We start from the raw sequence: 20,789 nt of genomic DNA on the forward strand, positions 1-20,789 counted from the left end.
GGGCTTGTCACCTCATACATACCATGCTGATAGCCTGTTCCACGCGCTGCATACAATGGATCTGTATTCTCTGGAGTCTAGCAGTTTGACAAGACAATAAGAAATAGGAACAGGAGCATTTAGTTTAGTTCTTCAAGCCTGTTCCGTCATTCAATAGGATCATGGCCAATCCGATATTCCTCATATCCACTTTCTGCACCTTTTTGTAACCCTTGATTCCCTATTGATCAAGAATTTGTCTGTCTCAACTTTAAATAAACACAAGGACTCTGCCCTCACAGCTTTGTGTAGCAAGGAGTTCCAAAGACTCGCAACCCTCTGAAAGTAGAAATTTCTCTTCAACTCAGTCTTAAATTAACACCCCTTTATTCCGTGACTATGCCCTCAGGTCCTAGACTCTCCCATGAGTGGAAACACTCTCTCAGCACTTACACTTTCAAGTCCCTTTAGAATCCTAGATGATGCAACCGCATCTTGTTAATCTTACTGAAATATGTACAACTCTTAGAGAGTTTGATAGAGCAGACAATAAATGGTCTTTTTCTCCAGGCTAGAGAGTCAAGACCTCTGGGTCACTATGAAGTTAGCCATTAAAGACTAAGGTTTCATCATAGGGTTGTGTATATCTGGAAGTCCCTACCCTAGAAGGCTACAGATACGCTGACACCAAGTAAAATTGAAACAAAGGTCTATGGGCTTTTGTATTCTAAGGCAAACTAGGGCTATGAAGGTCGGGTGAGAAAGTGGATTTGGTGTAAAAGGTGTTAAATCAAAAGGCTGAGTTTAAAAAAAAGAGGGAATGGAACTAGCTTAAGGGGCTGTTTCTGATTCTAGTTTTACGCTCTTCGATATTCACAGGTCAAGGGCCATCCTGTACAGAGATGATGTCCTGCTGATGAACAGATGAACAAAACTGTTCTTGGTCACTGTGCTTAATGAGTACAGGGACAGCTTTGATCGGAAATGCATGTAGCACTGTACTATCCTCAGACCATCTGGCATCACGAGAAGTCAGTTAAATCATTACGGTTCCGTCAAGTGTATCAATGGAGAGCCTTAGAGCAAAACAAAACTCACTCACCACACCTACTCCAGGCTGACTGCATTTTAAAAGCCGATGTCTCTCTCCAGGGTGAACTGTGCCACACAGCAGCTGTCCAACAGGAGATGGGGGATGGGTAGGGGGGTTTGGGGGGGTGGGGGTGGAGTATATGAAATGTTCCAATGAAAGGCTTTCTTTAATAATATTTTATTAGCCCCAAACACGGCTAATCAAGTGCTTGTCCATTTGCTTCAACTAGATCTAAAAAGTCTTTTTTAAATTTGTCCTCAGGATGAGGAAGTCCCTGGGGCTAGGCCAGTAATGATTGCCTGTCCCTGATTATCCAGACAGCAGTAAGGAGTCAACCACACGGTTGTATGCCCATAGTTATATGTAGACCAGACCAAGGAAGGACAGCAGATCTTCTTCCTTAAAAGGCATTAGTCTACCCGATGGGTTTTTATGACAGTGGTTACATGGGTGCTGGATTATCAAACCAGTGTCATCATCATTAGACCACTGCCTTCCCAAAACAGCCAAACCACAAACTCATCCGCTTCCCATTCCTCTCCAGATAATCAATGGACCTGGGGTTTTGTGAATTTCTGAAAATGTTTTTATTTCAACAAGTACTGGGAAGTAGGAATCTAGATCGTTTCTGCTTAAGTTACTGACTACACTACAGGACATCGGATCTTTTTAAGACTGACACATTTTCATTTGTTAATTGATAATTTATAAAATAAAAAACTGTTCTGATGAAAGGAGTGGACAAAGTTAAAAATCACACAACACCCAGTTATAGTCCAACAGGTTTATTTGGAAGCACTAGTTTTCGAAGTGCTGCTCCTTCATCAGGTAACTAAAGGGGCAGGATCAGACACAGAATGCCATAAATTCTGTGTCTGATGATCCTGCTCCACAACTACCTATTATAGGAGCAGCGCTCAGAAAGCAATTACTCCCAAATACACCTGTTAGACTATAACCAGGTCTTGTGTGATTTTTAACTTTGTCCACCCCAGTCCAACACTGGCACCTCCACATCCTGATGAAAGGTCACAGACCTAAGTAATGACGCTGGTTCATTTGCTGCAGATGCTACCTGACCTCCTGGGGATTGACACATTTTCTGATTTTAAAAGAAGACGTGCATTGGTATAACACTGTTCAGAATGTCAGAGTATCCCAAAACACATTTATGGCCAATTAACTTTTCTGGTATTTATTGGTTCATGAAATGTAAGCATTGCTGGCCATTCCAGCATTTATTCCTCATCCCCAAAAGTCCTTGAGAAGATAGTGGTGAGCTGCTTCTTTGAAACATTGTAGACTATATGGTACATTTATGCAGCCACAGTACTCTTGGGCAAGGAAGTTCAAGGATTTTGACCTGGTAACAATGAAAAAAAAAGTGGTATAGTTCCAGTCAGGATGGCATGTAGTTTGCCACAGAATCTGTAGATGGTGATGCCATGCATCTGTAGCCCTTGGGTCTCCAGGGTGTGGAGATCATGTGTTTGGAAGGTGATGACTGAAGAGTCATAATTTTTGCTGCAGTGCATCTTGAAGATGGTACAACCTGCTGCCACACTGCATCCAAGGTGGAGTCAGTGACTGTTTAAATGTATGAAATGGTGACAAAAATACCACAGGCATGGGACTAATGCACTTCTACAGATTGATGTGGATTCGGGCTTTGGTTTCTGTGAATAGTCAATGCTACCATTGCTTTGCCTTCTAAGATGCTAGGGCCAATCAAAGATAGTAGCGGAGGGTTGTGTATCGAATCTGAGGACAGAGGGGAAGCATTTAATGAATATTTTTTGTCAGTATTCACATTGGAAAGGGGCAATGTTAGTGAGAGTATGGAGATACAGGTTACAAGATTAGATGGAATTGAGGTTGACAAAGAGGAGATTTTAGTAATTTTGGAAGATCTGAAAACAGATAAGACCTATGGGCTGAACAGAATTTATCCTTGGATTCTCTAGGAAGCCAGAGAGGAGAGTGCAGAGCCTTTGGCTTCGATCTTTATGTCATCGTTGTTGACAGGAGTAGTGCCAGAAGACTGGAGGATAGCAAATGTTGTTCCATCGTTTAAGAGGAGGAGCTGGGACAACCCTGGTAATTATAGGTCAGTGAGCCTTACTTCGGTTGTGGGTAAGGTGTTGGAAAAGGTTATAAGAGATAGGATTTATAATCATCTGGGAAGGAATAATTTGAATAGGGATAGTCATTACGGTTTTGTGGAGGGTAGGTCGTGTCTCACTAACCTTATTGAGTTCTTTGAGAAGGTGACAAAACAGGTGGATGAAGGTAAAGCGGTTGATGTAGTGTATATGGACTTCAGTAAGGCATTTGATAAGGTTCCACATGGTAGGCTATTGCACAAAATAAGGAGTTTAGGGATTGAAGGTGATTTAGTGGTTTGGATCAGAAATTGGCTAGTTGAAAGAAGACAGTGAGTGGTGGTTGATGGGAAATGTTCATCCTGGAGCTCAGTGACCAATGATGTGCCCCAAGAATCTGTTTTGGGGCCACTACTGTTTGTCATTTTTATAAATTATCTGAATATGGGCATAAAAGGATGGGTTAGTAAATTTGAGGTAGACACTAAGGTAGGCAGAGTTGTGGATAATGCCAAATGATGTTGTGGGGTACAGAGGGACATAAATAAGATACAGACTGGGCAGAGAAGTGGCAAATGGAGTTTATTGCGGAAAAGTGTGAGGTAGTTCACTCCGGAAGGAGTAACAGGAACGCAGAGTACTGAACTAATGGTAAAATTCTTGGCAGAGTAAATGAACAGAGAGATCTCGGTGTCCAGGTGCATAAATCCCTGAAAATTGCCACCCAGGTTGATATGGGCTGTTAAAAAGGGATATGGTGTGTTGGCGTTTATTGGTAGGCGGATTGAGTTTCGGAGCCACGAGGTCAGGCTTCAGCTGTACAAGGCACTGGTAAGGCTGCACCTGGAGTATTGCACGCAGTTCTGGTCACTGCATTACAGGGAGGAGGTGGAAGTTTTGGAAAGGGTTCAGAGGAGATTTACTAGGATGTTGCCTGGTATGGAAGGAAGGTCTTACGAGGAAAGGCTGAGGGAACGGAGGCTGTTTTCATTAGAGAAGGTTGAGCAGTGTCTTAATCGAGGCATATAAGATAATCAGAGGGTTAGATAGGGTGGACAGTGAGAGCCTTTTTCCTCAAATGGTGAAGGCTAACACGAGGGGACATAGCTTTAAATTAAAGGGTGATAGATTTAGGACAGATATTAGGGGGTAGTTTCTTTACTCAGAGTAGTAGGGGCGTGGAACGCCCTGCCTGCAACAGTAGTAGACTCGCTGATGTTAAGGCCATTTAAATTGGCATTGGACATACATATGGATAATAATGAAATGGTGCAGGTTAGGTGGGCATCAGATTAATTTCACAGGTCGGTGCAACATCGAGGGCCGAAGGGCCTGTACTGCACTGTAACATTCTATGTTCAATAATTTAACAATCTTGGGGTTGGGAGCTTACTCAGTGGATAGGTACAACGAGACGAGAGGAAAGATTACAAGTAGCCAAGCGCTGACAATACTGTTTGACAGGCCTGTCTCCACCAGTACTGTACCTGTGTATTACAGTGACTGAACTACCGGAAAACAGGACTATTTGCAAGAAACAGCACAAACAACAAGTGACAGACTGACTGAACAACACCACAACCAATGGATCAAGTCTGAGCTTTGCCTAGTCCTACCACATCCAGTCATGAATAATGCAGAGGGGTGGCTCCAAGGGAGGCAGCTCCACAAATATCCCCATTCTTAATGATGGGACAGCCCAGCACATCAGTGCAAAAGAAAAAGCTGAAGCATTTGAAACAATCTTCAGCCAGAGGTGCTGAGTCGATGAACCATCTCAGCCTCCTCCAGAGGTCTCCAACATCACAGACACCGGTCTTCAGTCCACTTGGTATCAGCAAACAACTGGGGGCACTGAATAATGCAAAGACTATTGCCCCTGACAATATTCCGGCAATTATCCTAAAGATGTGTGTTCCAGAACATGTGGCATCCCTAGCCAAGTTGTTCCAGTAAAGATACATCACTGACATCTACCTAACAATGGAGAAAATTATGCAGGTGTGTTCTGTATACAACAAGTAGGACAAATCAAACTCAGCTAATTACCATCCCTTCAGTCTATTCTCAGTCATTAGTGAAGTGACGGAAGGTGTCATCAACAGTGCTATCAAGCACCACCTGCTCAGTGACGCCCAGTTTGGGTTCTGCCAGGGCTACTCAGCTCTTGACCTCATTACAGCCTTGGTACAAACGTGGACAAAAGAGCTGAATTCCGGAGATGAGGTCAGAGTCACAGTCCTCGACATCAAGGCCACAGTTGATGAAGCATGATATTGAGGGGCATTGATAAAATTGGAATCAATGGGAATCAGAGGGAAACTCTTTGCTGATAGACAATGACAGGTTGCCTCAGTTTGAGGATATCTCAGTAGGCATTCCTCAGGATAGTAACCTTGGTCCAACCATCTTCAGCATCTTCAATGGCCTTCCTTCCAACAAATGGTCAGAAGTGGGGATGTTTGCTCACTGTACAATGTTCAACAAGGAGTTGTGACTCCTTGGATACTGAAACAGTTTGTGCTGATATGCAGCACACTCTGGACAATATCTAAGCATATGGCATTCAAATAAGACAAGTGCCAAGCAATGATCATCTGTGAAAAGAGAGATTTTGAACGTTGTCCCTTGACATTCAATGGTATTACCATCACTGAGTACTCCACTTTGACCAACGGCTGAACTGGACTAGCGATTTAAATACAATAGCAACAAGGCCAGCTCAGAGCCTAGGAGCATGTACCAAATCTCCTCACTCCCCAAACCACTGTTTAAAAGACGCAATTCAGGAGTGTAATGGAATACTCCCTACTTTTCTGGATGAGTGCAGCTCCAGTAACTTTCAACAATGTTGGTGGAGGCAATGGCCTAGTTATATTATCGCTAGAATGGTGCTGGAGACCCAGGTAATGATCTGAGGACCTGGATTTGAATCCTGGAATGACAGATGGTAGAATATGAACTCAATAAAAATTTGAAATTAAAAATCTAATGATGAGCATGAAACCAATGTTAACTGTCAGTAAAAACCAATCTGGTTCACTAATGCCCTTCAGGGAAGGAACCTGCCATCCTTATCTGGTCAGGTCTGCACGTGATTCCAGGGCCACAGCAAAGTGGGTGACTCTCAACTGCCCTCTGGGCAATCAGGGATGGGTAATAAATGCTGGCCTACCCAGCAACACCCATGTCCTGTAAACAAATGAAAGAAAGCTCAACATCTTGCATGACAAAGCACCCCACTTGTTTAGCACCACCCCAACAAACATTCACTACCTCCACAACTGACACACAGAGGCAGCAAGGTGTACCATCTACAAGATGAACTGCAGAAATTCACCAAAACCCCTTACGCTGCACCTCCGACACCCGCAACCACCATCATCATAAAGAATTCATGGAAACACCACCATTTGCAAGTTTCCTTCCGAGCCACTCATCCTCCTAATTTGGAAAAGTGTCACCAGTGCTTCAGTATCACGGAGTTAAAATCAACTTGTGGGGCTACCTACATCAAAAGGCTGCAGTGGCTCAAGGAGGCAGCTCACCACCACCTTCCCAAGGGGCTATTATGGATGGGCAATAAATGCGGGAACAGCCAGCGGCACCCATATCCCATGAAGGAACTTTAAAAAACCTGCCCCCATCAGGGCTACACCCTAATGTTATATAATGACAGGCCTGTTCCCACCAATACTGTAATCCAACAATATACAGTGACAATAGATCTATCTCACCATAACTGTACACTGTGTTAAACAGAGAACAACATGTCCTCAACAGTACTGTGTTAGTGTACATAGTGACGGAGCTGTTCCCATCAGTTGTGTACCTCATTGTTCTACAGTGAAGGCCTAAACCCAACAGTGCTGTACCCCAATGTCAGGCAATGATGGATCTAAACTCATTAGTATCGTATGCATGTTATACAGTTACAGACCTGTCCTCAGCAGTACCATATCGCAATGTCACATAGTAACAGACCTGTCCCCACTGGTACTGCACCCCAGTGTGATACAGTGACAAGAGACCTGTTCCCATCAGTATCCTGATGTTTGCAATTTGAAATGTTCGCTGCATTATACAAACTTCAAAGTACAGAATGTAGAATTCGCTTGCTGATGTTTTTCACTATTCAACAGACACATTTTGAAAATGTCACCCCACTCCCCAAGACACATTATTCAAATATCTGCAAAGCATTGTCCCTGATGAAGCTAGTAATGTCTAGAAACTGTCACTTTCCATTGAGTACATGTAAGTCATGCATGTAAAGAATGGGTCTGCTACATCTGTCCATCTGCCTGTCTATTGTTCACACACAGGCAGTGCAACAGTTCACTGGACAGCTTGCTCCTTGCGCATTAATAGAATCTCTACTGCAAAGGCATATCAGCACCTTTGGGTAATACCTGAATCTTTGGGTTTTTCTAGATCTAATGTTGATCTGTGGCATGTAAATAAAACGTTCTTAAGTCACAAGGCAAACACTGACATATGGATAGGATTAAAGGAGGGAGGTATCAATATAGCGAACAAGGTAAGAGATAGTGCCACAGACAAAAAAAAGTGAGAAAGCAACTAGACTGAGAGACAGAGGCTAAAGAATTCGGAGAGGAAAAGAAAAAAAAAAATTGTTTCAAAGACAAAACGGACAGGAACAAGAGACTGAATTTGAGGCAACCACAGTAAGAGACATTAACAGTAAAAGGCATAGAAAGACCGTAGCAGAAAAAAAGAGAAACAGAGGAGATACAGCACAAGTGTTAAAAGCATTAAAAAGTCAGGTAAAAACACACCGAGATGAGCATTTGATGTAAATTAAAACAAAAGAATAGTAAAAGTTGGAAACATCGCCCAGGAATAAAGGTGTTGTCATTAGATTTCCACATGGTGTCATTGTTGGGGAGTCAAAAATTCACAGAGCCACAGTTCAGTACAACTAATATAGAGCAGTACATATGAAGACAGCCCCCATTCTCCTGTCTCATCCAGCACTCCATCATTTCCTCATGTCACTTTCCCTCCCTCACTTTTTCCCTCCTGCCTTGTCCTCCCTGCTCAACTCTCAATTACACTGCAGCTCAGTGTGAGGATATGTGTTCGTTGGAACTGTTGTCGCAGACTGTAACATGCAACTAAAATAAGCAGAGACCTTGGATCCACAATGCACAGCACCATTGTGGTTAACAAAGCACTGTGAGCTGTCTAACACTTGGCATAAGCTGTGCCTCAGTAATTAACACGCTTGCCTATGAGTCAGGAGGTTGTGGGTTCAAGTCCCACTACCGAGACTGCCTAGTACTGAGGGAGCTCTGGACTGCTGTGTTACAGATTAGATGCTAAACTGAATGCCAATATGCCCTCAGAGGTCGATGTGAAGATCCCAAAGGCAATATTTTAAGAAGTGTAGCATGGCAATATTTCTCCCTGTTGTGCTGAGCAAATAACAATCAACACTAAACTGAGATTACCTGATCACTGTCATATTGTTGTTTGTAGGATCTTACTGTGTGCAACTTTGCTGCCAGGTTTTCCACATTACAACAGTGGATATATTTCCAAAGTATGTCATTGGTTGTAAAGGTGATGAAAGGCAATATATACACCTAAGTCCTTCGAGGATGAGGTTACAGGTGCAATTAGTGGAAATTCACCTCCAATATTAAAAACAGAACTGAACTCATTCAGGTACATATGATATGTAGGGGAGTAATGGTATTAGCCTTTCATTTTCCACCCATGGACTCATTCAAAACAATGGCCCAGGGTCTGGTCCAAATTGTATATTCCCATCCTTGTCTTCAATTTCCTCTATGGCGTTGACCCTATCGCTGCAACTCCCTGCAGCCCTACAGGCCTACGTACAGGAGTCCAATTCTGGCCTTTTAGGCACCTCCTTTTTTAAGCATTTCACAATTAGTGGCTGTGCTTTTAGCTCCTTGAGCCCCAAGCCTTCCTAAACTTCTCCACCTCCTTCTACTCCATCAAGATTCCACTAAAACCAATTTCTTTGAACAACTCTGTCACCACCTATCCTTTACCCTTTCCCATGGAGCACCCTGAGCTTTTTTAAAAAATGTTGTTAAAGATGCTTTACAACTGCAAGTTGCTGCTGTTGTCAGCTGCAACAAGGCTGAATAGGATAGGCTCAACAGATCTGCTAATCTTTGTTCTGTCAATCATTTTAGTATTTCATAACAGCGAGAAAATAAAAGAATGGAATCACAGAATGGTTAACACACAGAAGAAGCTAATTTGGCCCAATGATTGATTGATTGATTAAGTTATTGTTGCCACACCTACCAAGATAGAGTGAAGTGTGTCATTTTGTGTGCTTTATAGGCAAATCGTATCATACAAAGTGCATCAGGGTAGCAGAACAGACTGCGGAATACAGCATTGTAGCCGCAGAGAAGATGTAGAGAGAGAGAGAGAGAGAGAGACCAGACTTAATAGAGGTCCACTATTCTTGAATCTGTTCATACAGGTGTTCAAACTTTTGTGTCTTCTGCCCAATGGAAGAAGGTGGAAGAGAGCATATCTGGGGTGGGAGGGGTCTTCACCAGAAATCTGCAAATTCGCTCTCTTCAAATCTTAACTTTTTTCAAAGGCATGATTGAATCTTTATCCATCACGCTCTCAGACAGTGCACTCCAGAACTTAATTACTCACTGTGTACAAAATCGTTATCTTGTGTCACCTTTGGGTCTTTAGATAGTCATTTTACTTTGGGGAACTCTGGTTCTCAACCATTTCACAAGAACACTTGTGCTCTATCTACTCTGTCCAAAAACCTCATGATTTCAACCGCATGAACAAATACACTCTCAAATGTCTTCTCCAAGGAAAACAACTCCAAACTGTGCAGTCCATGTAACTAAAGATTCACATTTGTTTCTCATAAATCTTTTCTGCATCCTCTCTAAAGCCTTGACATCTTCCACAATGCAATGGCCAGAAGTGGACATAATACTCGAGTTGAGATTGAATCTGCTTCTTTCTATAGGACTTTGTTGAAACCTTTCCTGTCTCAAAACTGCTACTACTGATTTTAAACTGTATTCATATCATAGAATCATAGATACCCCTACTGTGTGAAAAGAAGCCGATCGACGCAGCGAGTCCATCCCAATCCTCCCGAAGAGCATCCTACCCAAATCCAGACCCGCTATCCTCTAATCCCATAACCCCACATTACTATGGCTAACCCACTTAGTCTACACATCCCTGCGCACTACAGACAATTTATCATGGCCAATTCAGCCAACCTACACAGTGGGAGGAAACTGGAGCACCCAGACAAATCCCTTGCAGACAGGAGTCAAGTCCATCAAGTCCACCCTCCAGCTCTACTCCTGGTAAAGTATAATATGGACAATGTGACATATACACAACAGGGGGTGGTTAAAATTTGCAGGAAGAGAGAATTTCTGGTTGATAAAGGAACATAAACTGTTTCTGCTTCTGCACATGCTGCCTGATCCATTCAGTGTTTGGGCAGTTCACTTTGAATTCCAGATTTCCACTTTTGCATCATTTTGTTGATGTTGAGGGAGACCAGTTGTGATGTCACTGGACTAGCAATCCAGAGATTCCTGAAGAAGGGCTTATGCCGAAACGTCGATTCCCCTGCTCCTTGGATGCTGCCTGACCTGCTGCGCTTTTCCAGCAACACATTTTTCAGCTAGCAATCCAGAGGCCCAGGTTAAATCTCTGAAGATGTAGGTCCAAATCCCAGCACAGCAGCTGGTGGAGTTTAAATTTAATGAGCAAAATATAGAATATAAAGCTAGTGCTTGTGAGGGTGACACGATACTGGCAACAATTTCTGTAACAGCCCATCTGATTGACTAATGACCCTTAGGAAAGGAAAACTGCCGTCCTTAACATGTCTGACCAACATGTGACTCCAGAACTACAGCAAGATATGGATGGCTCTTAACTGCCCTCTGAAATGGTCCAACAAGCCATTCAGTCAAGGCCATTCAGGAATGGGCAACAAATGCTGACGTTGCCAGTGATGCCCATATTCTATGAAAGAATACAGTTTTAAAAATGTTAAAAAGATTAAAACTTTTATCACAAATTCTGTGTTGGTTTTGAAGTCAATGATTGATATACCAAATTAAATCTGATTTGTTGACAGAAACTAGAAACCAATCTACAGTATCTCTGCTTCCTGATCCAAAATGGAGCAAACCTGCACTGAGAACAGGATGGGTCCCATCCTGTCACTAACCAGATGTTAAAATCAATTATAGAGAAATGCAGACCTGAAACCAGAGGAAAGGAGCAATTACAAAACTAAACAAACCTCAAATAGGAAAGCGAGTGCTTCCTGTGTACAATAGGATTTTATCGCTCAGGGCAAGAACAGGTCTGCACCATGACAATTGGGTTTTGACTCTCTTGTGCCAGTCATGGAACTATTGCCAAATGTTTATTAGAATCACAAAATATTTCAGCAAACAAACAAGTCTATGCTGGCATTAATCTCACCACTGCAGTCCTTATAGTCTAATACCTCACCCAGTCATTCTGTTACTCCCTATAGTCTCTGTTAACATTCTACCCAGTCTTATCCCTGTTTCTTGCTTGCTTTCCAAACCCTTCAATATTTTATTCAGGCAAATCTCTCTGCTCCGCTCACTTCTCAGAAGCTGATATCCAACCTTCACTCCACCACACCACCAACCCCAAAACTCCCTTACTAATTCCCCATAGATTTTAATATCCTTCCCAGTTTAATATCCCTCCCTGCTCACTCTCCATACCTTTCTTATAACCTTTAAATATACCACCTGGAATTATCCCTCACCCTTCCATTCCCCACATAACCAATACATTTTCTATTGTCTTATTCTACTCACTATACATAACTTTCAATAGTTTAGATCAGAGTGGTGCTGAATAGGAAAAGCAGGTCAGGCAGCATCTGAGGGGCAGGAAAATTGACATTTCAGGCAAAAGCCCTTCATCAGGACTTTTAATGCCCTGCTCTGTCTACTCACACTCTCCTACTTGTGTCCCATAACAATCAACATTCCATCCAATATAATCAAACACTCCCACTTCAGAACTTGAGAATATGATACAACGTGTCAGCCTAATGCACTCAGTTAATCAGCTATGTTGCCCAGGAGTATTAAACGCAGTGTATTGGAGTCGCAGGTAGACTGGGTGGTGAAGAAAGCATTTGGTATGCTTGCCTTCATTGGTCAGTGCATTGAGTGTAGAGATTCGGAGGTCATATTGCAGTTGTACAAGACATTGGTTAGACTACTTTTAGAATACCACTCGGCATCCTGGTCTCCCTGTTATAGGAAAGATATTGTCAAACTTGGAAGTGTTCAGAAAAAGAGTTACAAGGATGCTGCCAGAATTGGAGGGTTTAAGCTATATGGAGAGGCTGAATAGTATGGGGCTAGTTTCCCTGCATCATCAGAGGCTGAGGGGCGACCTTAAGAGGCTTATAAAATCATGAGGGACATGGATAGGTTGAAAACCAAGGTCTTTTTCCCAGGGTAGGGGAGTCCAAGACTAAACAGCAAAGGCTTAAGGTGAGAGGGAAGGATTCGAAAGGGATGTGAAGGGCAACCTTTTCAGAGGGTGGTGCAAGTATGGAGCAAGCTGCCAGAGGAAGTAGTGGAGGCGGATATAGGTACAACATTTAAAAGCCTTCTGGATGGGTACATGAATAGGAAGGGTTTGGAGGCATTTGGGCCAAATGCTGACAAATGGGACTCATTCAGTTTAGAATATCTGGTCAGCATGGACAGGTTGGATCAAGAAGTTTGTTTCCATGCTATATCTCTCTATAACTTTATGACGATGACTCTATGACAACAAACATGGATCACAGAAGCATTACTCTCATGTTCAAATCTATGATTCACAGTTGACTCTGATTGAAAATGAGCCTCCTGATGGACCAGCCTCTCTCCCTGTTCTTGGAACTGCAACGTAATCACCACGACATCATCACACTCAACACAAAAAACATTGACTGGCTTTTTGCAGGACATATAACAAACACCAAGTCAGTCACTAATCACTAACTTAACATTAGGGTGAAGTGACCATTAGTTCAAAGAAACTCATCACCAAACAAGAATCATTTTACAGCCAAAGTTATAATACTTTATCAATGCTAACTGATACAATCATTGATAACACCTCAGAGATTAAAGGATCCCTAACCAATTCAAAAAGATTGGCATCTCTGTAATGCTGCCCACATAAAATCATAGTCACAGAGATGTACAGCACAGAAACAGACTCTTCAGTCCAACTCGTCCATGCCGACCAGATATCCCAACCCAGTCTAGTCCCACCTGTCAGCACCCACCCCTTATCCCTCCAAACCCTTTCTATTCATATACCCATCCAGATGCCTTTTAAATGTTGTAACTGTATCAGCCTCCATCACTTCCTCTGGCAGCTAATTCCATACACGCAAAACCCCCTGCATGAAAAAGTTGTCCCTTAGGTTCCTTTTAAATTTTTCCCTTCTCACCCTAAACCTATTCCCTCTAGCTCTACCCCCCCCCCCCCCCCCCCCCCACCTTTGTACAGCTTGCATGGTTCTGGAGTGTTAGTGACATGAAGAAGGCCAGCATTTATTGCCATTTTTTTAAAAAGTCTTTCAAGGGACATAAGCATCATTGACAGGATCAGCATTTGTTGAACATCCCTAATTGGTTTTGAAATGAGGCCTATTAAGCCATGTCTGAAGGCAGTTAAAGTGGGTTACCTGTCTAGCTGAACTCAGCTATACCTCTTTCTTGAATTGATGTAGTCCTCATTTCTCACGAACAGCACTTATCAAAGATTTGTTCCTTTTTTTCATGGGATGTGGGTACTGCAGGCTAGGCCAGCATTTATTTGAATTCCTAATTAATTGGAGCGCATTTAAGAACCAACTACACAGCTGGATGTGGAATCACAGTTCAGACCGGGAAAGGATGGCAGATTTCAATCCCTAAAGGACATGAGTGAACCAGAAGGGTTTTTCAACAATTGCTGCGAGGGTTGCTTTTTTAATTCTAGATTTTTTAGCAAATTCAAATTTTACCATTTGTCACGGTCGGGTTCAAACCCCCGTGCTGCCCCCAAAACATTAGCCTTGCCACTCCACTCGAGAATAACTAACTACTTTGGATCTGGATGTAGATAGAGGTCAAAGTGATTTCTCTTTGCTCAAGAATGTCACTGAGCCTTTTTTTTTCATTAATAACAATCCAACAGCTTTTACCTCATCTTAGCCCTGCCACCAGCTCACAAATTAAAATCAGATTTACAAAATTGAATTCCACAATTTGCCATGCTGGGATACGAACTCTTGACCTTTAGCTGCACAACATACTGCAACTAAGGCAGTGTTGACACCAGCTACTTCCTAAAGCTCACAGAGGTTCTGGGTCTGAGTAAAAAGAAGAATGCACATTTCTAAAGCAGCTTTCATGACTTCAGACTGCCCCAAAGCATTTTGAAGGCACCTGCCAAAGCACTAGCACAGCTATAATATAGGAGGGCAGTGCAGGTAATATACCCACTGTTCATCAGTGCCTCTTCGAGTTGCGACCAACTTGATCAATCACACCGCGTGACCATGTTAAAAATGCAGGAGGCAGCCTGCCCCAGGCCTAAGCTGCAGCCTCCAGTCCTCCACATGCACACAGGACTGCACATTAAAACTACAGGGTTTTTGATTCAGCGCCAGAGACCAGTAGATTCCAGAAGCTGCCTGTCATACGTCTCCGGTCAGCTCCGCACCACAAATTTTCCAGACAGCAATTCCCATCGGAACTCCCCACTTGCTGCTCAATCGGCCAAAACCATTCCTGCTACACACGCCCTACGGATAGCATGCATTTAATTAAAGGACATTTCTTTAAAAAGTTTTTTTCTGAGAGTTATGTTTATCCCAAAATTGTGGAAGGTGCTAAATCAATATTTATTTTCTCACCAAGGACAAATATGTCAGTACTTAGAACTGAAGCAGTTTCATATGGCAGGCAGCATGCACTCTGCAGGGTTAGATACAGACTGAAGGTCCCTCTGCTCTTTTGAACTGAAAGCAAAACTTTCTCTACACTGTCCAGCACTGGGACAGCATGAGGTTAGTTACATAGAAAAGGTCTCTCCACACTGAACACAGATGAGAAAATGGTGTTGCTCTCTATCTGAGGAGTCACGAATGGCTCTGAACATTGTGAAATCATCAGCAAAACATTCCTACTTCTGACCTTAAAGTGCAGGGAAGGTCATTAATAAAGCAGTTCAAGATGGTTACATTTAGAACACTGAGCAAGGAAACTCCTGCACCAATGTCATGATGCCAAGATGAACAGTCTGCCAACAACTATCATAATCCACCCTTATAATAGTTATGACTTTAACCAGTGAAGACATTTTCCTGATTTCTATTGATTTCAATTTGGCTGGAGTCCCTTGAACCTACACTCCATCAAATGCTACTATACTGCCGGAGGCAGTAATTTTTCTCTCCCCACTTGAGTTTAGGTATTTGACCAGGACTGTCATAAGATCAAGAGTTGTCTGGCCCTGGAAGAATCCAGAATGCAAAACCAGCTAGAAGTACCCAGAAATAGTTAAGTCTGGAGGCATGAATGAGGATGTTAGCAACAGACCAATCGAGACTTCAGCGATAATATAGAGGTGGATATAGGCAGTTGTAACATTGGCACTGGTATGAAGATGTAGACAGCCTGATAATTTTGAGAGAATGATGGATTCAAGAGAGTTGGTGGCAAAGATAGAGCTGAGTGGCTTCAACACAGTTGTGGATCCTGGCATTCTGTTTTCTGATGATGCCACTGAGGGGCAACAGATGGATGACAAATAGGGGCCAAGGAGGATGCAAGGGACATTCCAAACGTAACTGTGCAGGAGCAGGACAGGATGCCATGCCTGTGATTATTCGGCTATAGATTGAAAGAAATGGAACCAGGTGAGTGCAGTTCCACCCAGCTGGAAGAGGATGGTGCAGCCAACTGTTGCAAAGCCTGCAGACCAGTCTTCAAGATCATGAAGTAAGAATTAATTTTTTTCATAGTCACAAAGGATGTCAATTGTGACTTTGATAAAATACAGAATAACATTCCCTCCACACCATCCCCATAATCATTCCCGGTGCAGGTACAGCATGGGGTTAGGTACATAGTTAAGCTTCCTCTACATTGTTCCATAAAACAAATAGGCTCCCTTACAGAGAACTCAGTTCCCACTGAGGGGCTGGAGACTGATCATCTGAGTGAGTGACCAATGTGCTACCAAGCAGATCCCAATGCCACCACATTGTTATACAGATGACATGTTAGCTCACTTGAATTTAAGCGAATGTATGAGCTGAGTCTTTGATATTTTGTTAATAATACTGCAAACTAATATTTCTGCTTTTCCTACCAGACTCAGTTTTGGTTTCAAATCTCACATCAGGATGTGGGCACACAACCTGTAGATAACCTTCTGTTAGCTCTGTATTCAGTTATTTATTTTCCTCCTGGTTATACTTCCCAACTTACAGCCATGGAAAATTAGAGCTAATCCACACTCTGCTGCCCCTTCTGTCACTCACACCAAATTCTCTTCCCCTGGCAGCTCAACGCTTGTTGACGGACATTGGTTTAAAATTTTCATCCCTCTGTTCAAATCTTCACAAGGTCTTGCCCCATCTTATCCATTATATCCACTACTCACAATGCTCCAAGATGTACATTTCTTCTATTATCATCCATCACACATCCCCAATTTTAATCATTCAAATTACTGGCCATGTCATCAGCTGTTTAGAAAGCAAACTCCTACAATTCCTAACCGACACCACTCTTCCTCACGCCCTCCTCTAGACACACCGTAAAAGCTCATCTCTAACAAAGCCTTTGGTCACCTGTTCCAATATCCTGAGAATGAGGTCAGTGCCAAATACTATCAGATGATGTTCCTGTGAAGTACATTGAAATGTTTTATATTCAATTAAGCATGCTAAATAAATCCAAGTTGTTGAGGATATATTCTCTCAAATCATTCCCTCTGCACAGGCTAGTATTATGCCATGATGACACATCAACTAGCAAATACTGTGACAAACCTGCCCCCACTAGTACTGCACCCTCAAGAAATACTTATCCCCACTAGTACTGTACCCCAGTGTTGTACAGCACTGACCTGTTTCCACTTGAATTGTACTCCAGTGTTATACAGTAACAGACCTGTCTGCCCAGCACTGTACCAGAGTTATACAGTGACAGAAGAAAGTGAGGGCTCCAGATGCTGGAGATTCCTGAAGAAGGGCTTATGCCTGAAATGTCGATTCTCCCGTTCCTTCGATGCTGCCTGACCTGCTGCACTTTTCCAGCAACACATTTTTCAGCTCTGATCTCCAGCATCTGCAGTCCTCACTTTCTCCCATCAGTACAGTACCTCAGTGTTATACAGTAACAGACTTGTACCCACCACCATACACCAGAGTTACAGTGACAGACTTGTTCCAACAGTACTGTACCCATGTTACAGTGACAGACCTATACCCACCACTGTACCCCAGTATTATACAATGACAGAGCTGTCCTCCCGGTATTGTACCCACCGTTACAACAGACCTGTCCCACCAGTACAGTATCCCAGTGCCATACAGTGACATACCTGTCCCCACCAGTACTATACACCAGCATTATACAATGACACACCAAAGTACTCCTGCATTATACAGAGTTAGATTTGTCCCCACCAGCATCCCAGTGTTCCTTGATGACAGAAATAGACTTGTGTCTATCAGTACTGCATAACGTGTTACATTCATTCAACGCTGAGTTTGACAGACAAATGAAACAAATGTTATGGGGTGCTGACAGAAAACTAGAATTGAAACCACAACCAGGTCAGCCATGATCTTATTGAATGCTGAAGTAGGTTCAAAGGATCCAATCCTGTTCCTAAAATGCTATGTTCCTATGGTTTGGTTGAACATCCACAGTACAAGTGAACAACGTAACATTTTTTCACTCACTCACTGGGATACAAATGGGGATTGGAAGTGAAATTTTAAGCACTGACAGAAATATTGGAAATACAAATGAAACTGCAGAGATGTGCCAAGGCCATAAAACCTCGATTCATTGTGAAATTGGAGCGTGCAGCAGTTGAATAGTGTCTGCATAACGGCCAGGGACAGGTTAATTGCTGCACCCATGTGACACACATGATCAGGGACGCCTGATGGACAACGAAACTGTCTTATTTATTTCTTCTGTCCGCCTAAAGGGGCTTTATCTTTCTACATTTGAAAGTGCAATCCAAGTTGTTTCATTTCCAGATGGTTACTCTCGCAGCCTGGCTTCATCATCCCTACCTCTTCACTACCCTCTGAGATCTCGACAGTTCCCAAATTTTCCGGCACAATCCCAAGTTCCACTACTCCACCAAGAGTGCCTGTACCTTCAGCTGCCTGGGCCCCGAGCGTTTGAATTCTTTCCCTGCTCTCTGCGCCTCCCTTTCTTTAAGATGCTCCTAACCAGTTCGCACCTTCCCCACCCCTCAACAAATATAAATCTCTGCCTGGGTGGATTATCAAAATCTGTTTGCTAACGCTCACGCCAAGTGCCTTTGGATGTTTTTGCAGTGTTAAAGGGGCTATACAAATGCACCGTTGTTGCATTTTCTCAATCCGAATGCCTCAATAAACTGCGGTTTCCACCTTACTGTGGAGTGACAATGTCAAATTTCAACACCTACTCAATGCCTGGAGCTGTCACAGAGACATCTCCTCCTCCTCCAGGCCTCAGCTGCTGGAGCAGCTTTTCTCCAAACTCCTGACAGCAGGAATGGGATTCCCTAATCCCTAGAAACGCCACCTCTCCCCAGGAAGCCAAGCTTAGGCCGTGGGGAATTTTCTGTCCCATTAAAAATATATTAAACTTTCAAGCAACAACAAAAAGCTCAAAACAAAGAGGTTCCGCCATTTTCCCGGCCTGATTTTGGGGGAGTCGGGGGTTGGCGAGAAGCCCGGGGCCGGAGTTTCACCCCCTGCCAAACCGGACTCCGGCCCCTGGCGGATTTTCAGAGGAGGAAGAGGAGAAGGGGTTCTGGTTCCCGGTACACATTGAACACGGAAGGGCAAGGCCACGGGAAATGCCCCAGCAGCCCAGGTGGGAGCATCTTTCCCCCGGGTTAAATTCAGGGCAGAAAAGGGGGGGTGGGGGAAGAGAGGCCTCGGAGGGGCAATTGTCCTCCTGCGTAAACGAAGCCTGTTCCCAGCCATTGGTAACAAACGTAATTCCGGGGCCTTTAGAGATCATCTCCCATCCCAGACTCCAAGAATAAACCCAGCCCCGGGTCACTGAGCAGCCGAAGGGCCAAATCCCAACCCTCGGAAACAAGCACCGAAGCCCTGTCCCGGGGAGCTGCAGCTAACACCGATACTCCCCCCACCCACGTCAGTCCCCTTTGGACAATGTTCTCTCCCCTTCACCCCCAGCCTCACCCGAAGTCCTGGTCCATGGATTTGAAGAAGAATTTGTAGTTGGGTTTGTTGAGAACATGTTTGAAGTCGGCCAGAGTGACCCTGTCCGCTGGCAGAGGCAGTTTCACCAGGTACGGGGTCTCCTGCTCATCGATGTGGTAAATGATCTTGGTCTCCCCCATGACCGGCTCCAGGAGGCCAGCGGAGCCCTGGCTCCGACCCTCGCGGTTGTCCGACAGGCCCACACTCTCCGAGCCGGCCGCCCGACTCTTGTGCTACAGCAGCCGTCTGGATGGCTCCTTTCTGCCGCCAGCAACTTTGTATCCTTCCCGCTGATTGTTCCCTCTCCCCCGGCTGATACTTTGTATCCTTCCCGCTGATTGTTCCCTCTCCCCCGGCTGATACTTTGTATCCTTCCCGCTGATTGTTCCCTCTCCCCCGGCTGATACTTTGTATCCTTCCCGCTGATTGTTCCCTTTTCCCTGGCCGATACTTTGTATCTTCTGCCTCTCTGACCTCCCTCCCTCCCGGCCCCGATCCCACACAGGCCGGTCGGAGCACGGGAGGCTGAGCTGAGCTTCGATCCGATCCGCCCAGCACTGACAGCGGCCACACAAACCCCAATCAGACGGGGAGGGGAGCGGCCGCCCCGTCACAGCGCCAGTGCCATCAATCCCCGGCACAGCCCAGCCCAGCCATGGCCGGCAGGCTGACAGCTGGCAAACAACCCCTCACCCCACCACCACAACCCACTTTCACTCAGACCGCTGGTGTGCCATGGGAGAAGAGTGATAGTGAACTCAGTTGGGGGTAAGTCAGGGCACAATGCCACCCCCCTTGGGGCAAATGATTCATTAGACAGCTGTTCTGAAACTGGCATTGTGCAGTAATAGAACTTGGCATTGCTAAGAGTGGAAATGCAGAAGATGTCATAGCGCACATTAGACACAGGCAGAGCCCAGTATACAGTTAAATTAGTAAATGCTCAGGTACTATTCTAGAACTGGACAATATTCAGACTTGAGCTGATAAGTGGCAAGTAACATTCACATCACACAAATGTCAGCCAATGAACATCTCAACAGGAAAGAATATCACCATCTCCCTTTGAGATTGTACAGCATGACCA

At 44.0% G+C, this 20,789-nt stretch overlaps 1 protein-coding gene across 1 annotated transcript in view; it reads right to left on the bottom strand.

The window, feature by feature from the left end:
* Positions 1-20,350, bottom strand: part of dvl3b (dishevelled segment polarity protein 3b) — a 125,748-nt gene extending 105,398 nt beyond the window's left edge. Inside the window, exon 1 of the mRNA XM_072572124.1 lies at positions 19,682-20,350. Within this exon, the coding sequence (XP_072428225.1) occupies positions 19,682-19,842 (161 nt within the window). The 5' untranslated portion in view covers positions 19,843-20,350. The remainder of the gene's footprint in view (positions 1-19,681) is intronic.
* Between the last annotated feature and the right edge of the window lie 439 nt (positions 20,351-20,789).

Source organism: Chiloscyllium punctatum, chromosome 6 (assembly GCF_047496795.1).
Source record: "Chiloscyllium punctatum isolate Juve2018m chromosome 6, sChiPun1.3, whole genome shotgun sequence".
In the NCBI taxonomy this organism is placed as follows: Eukaryota; Metazoa; Chordata; class Chondrichthyes; order Orectolobiformes; family Hemiscylliidae; genus Chiloscyllium; species Chiloscyllium punctatum.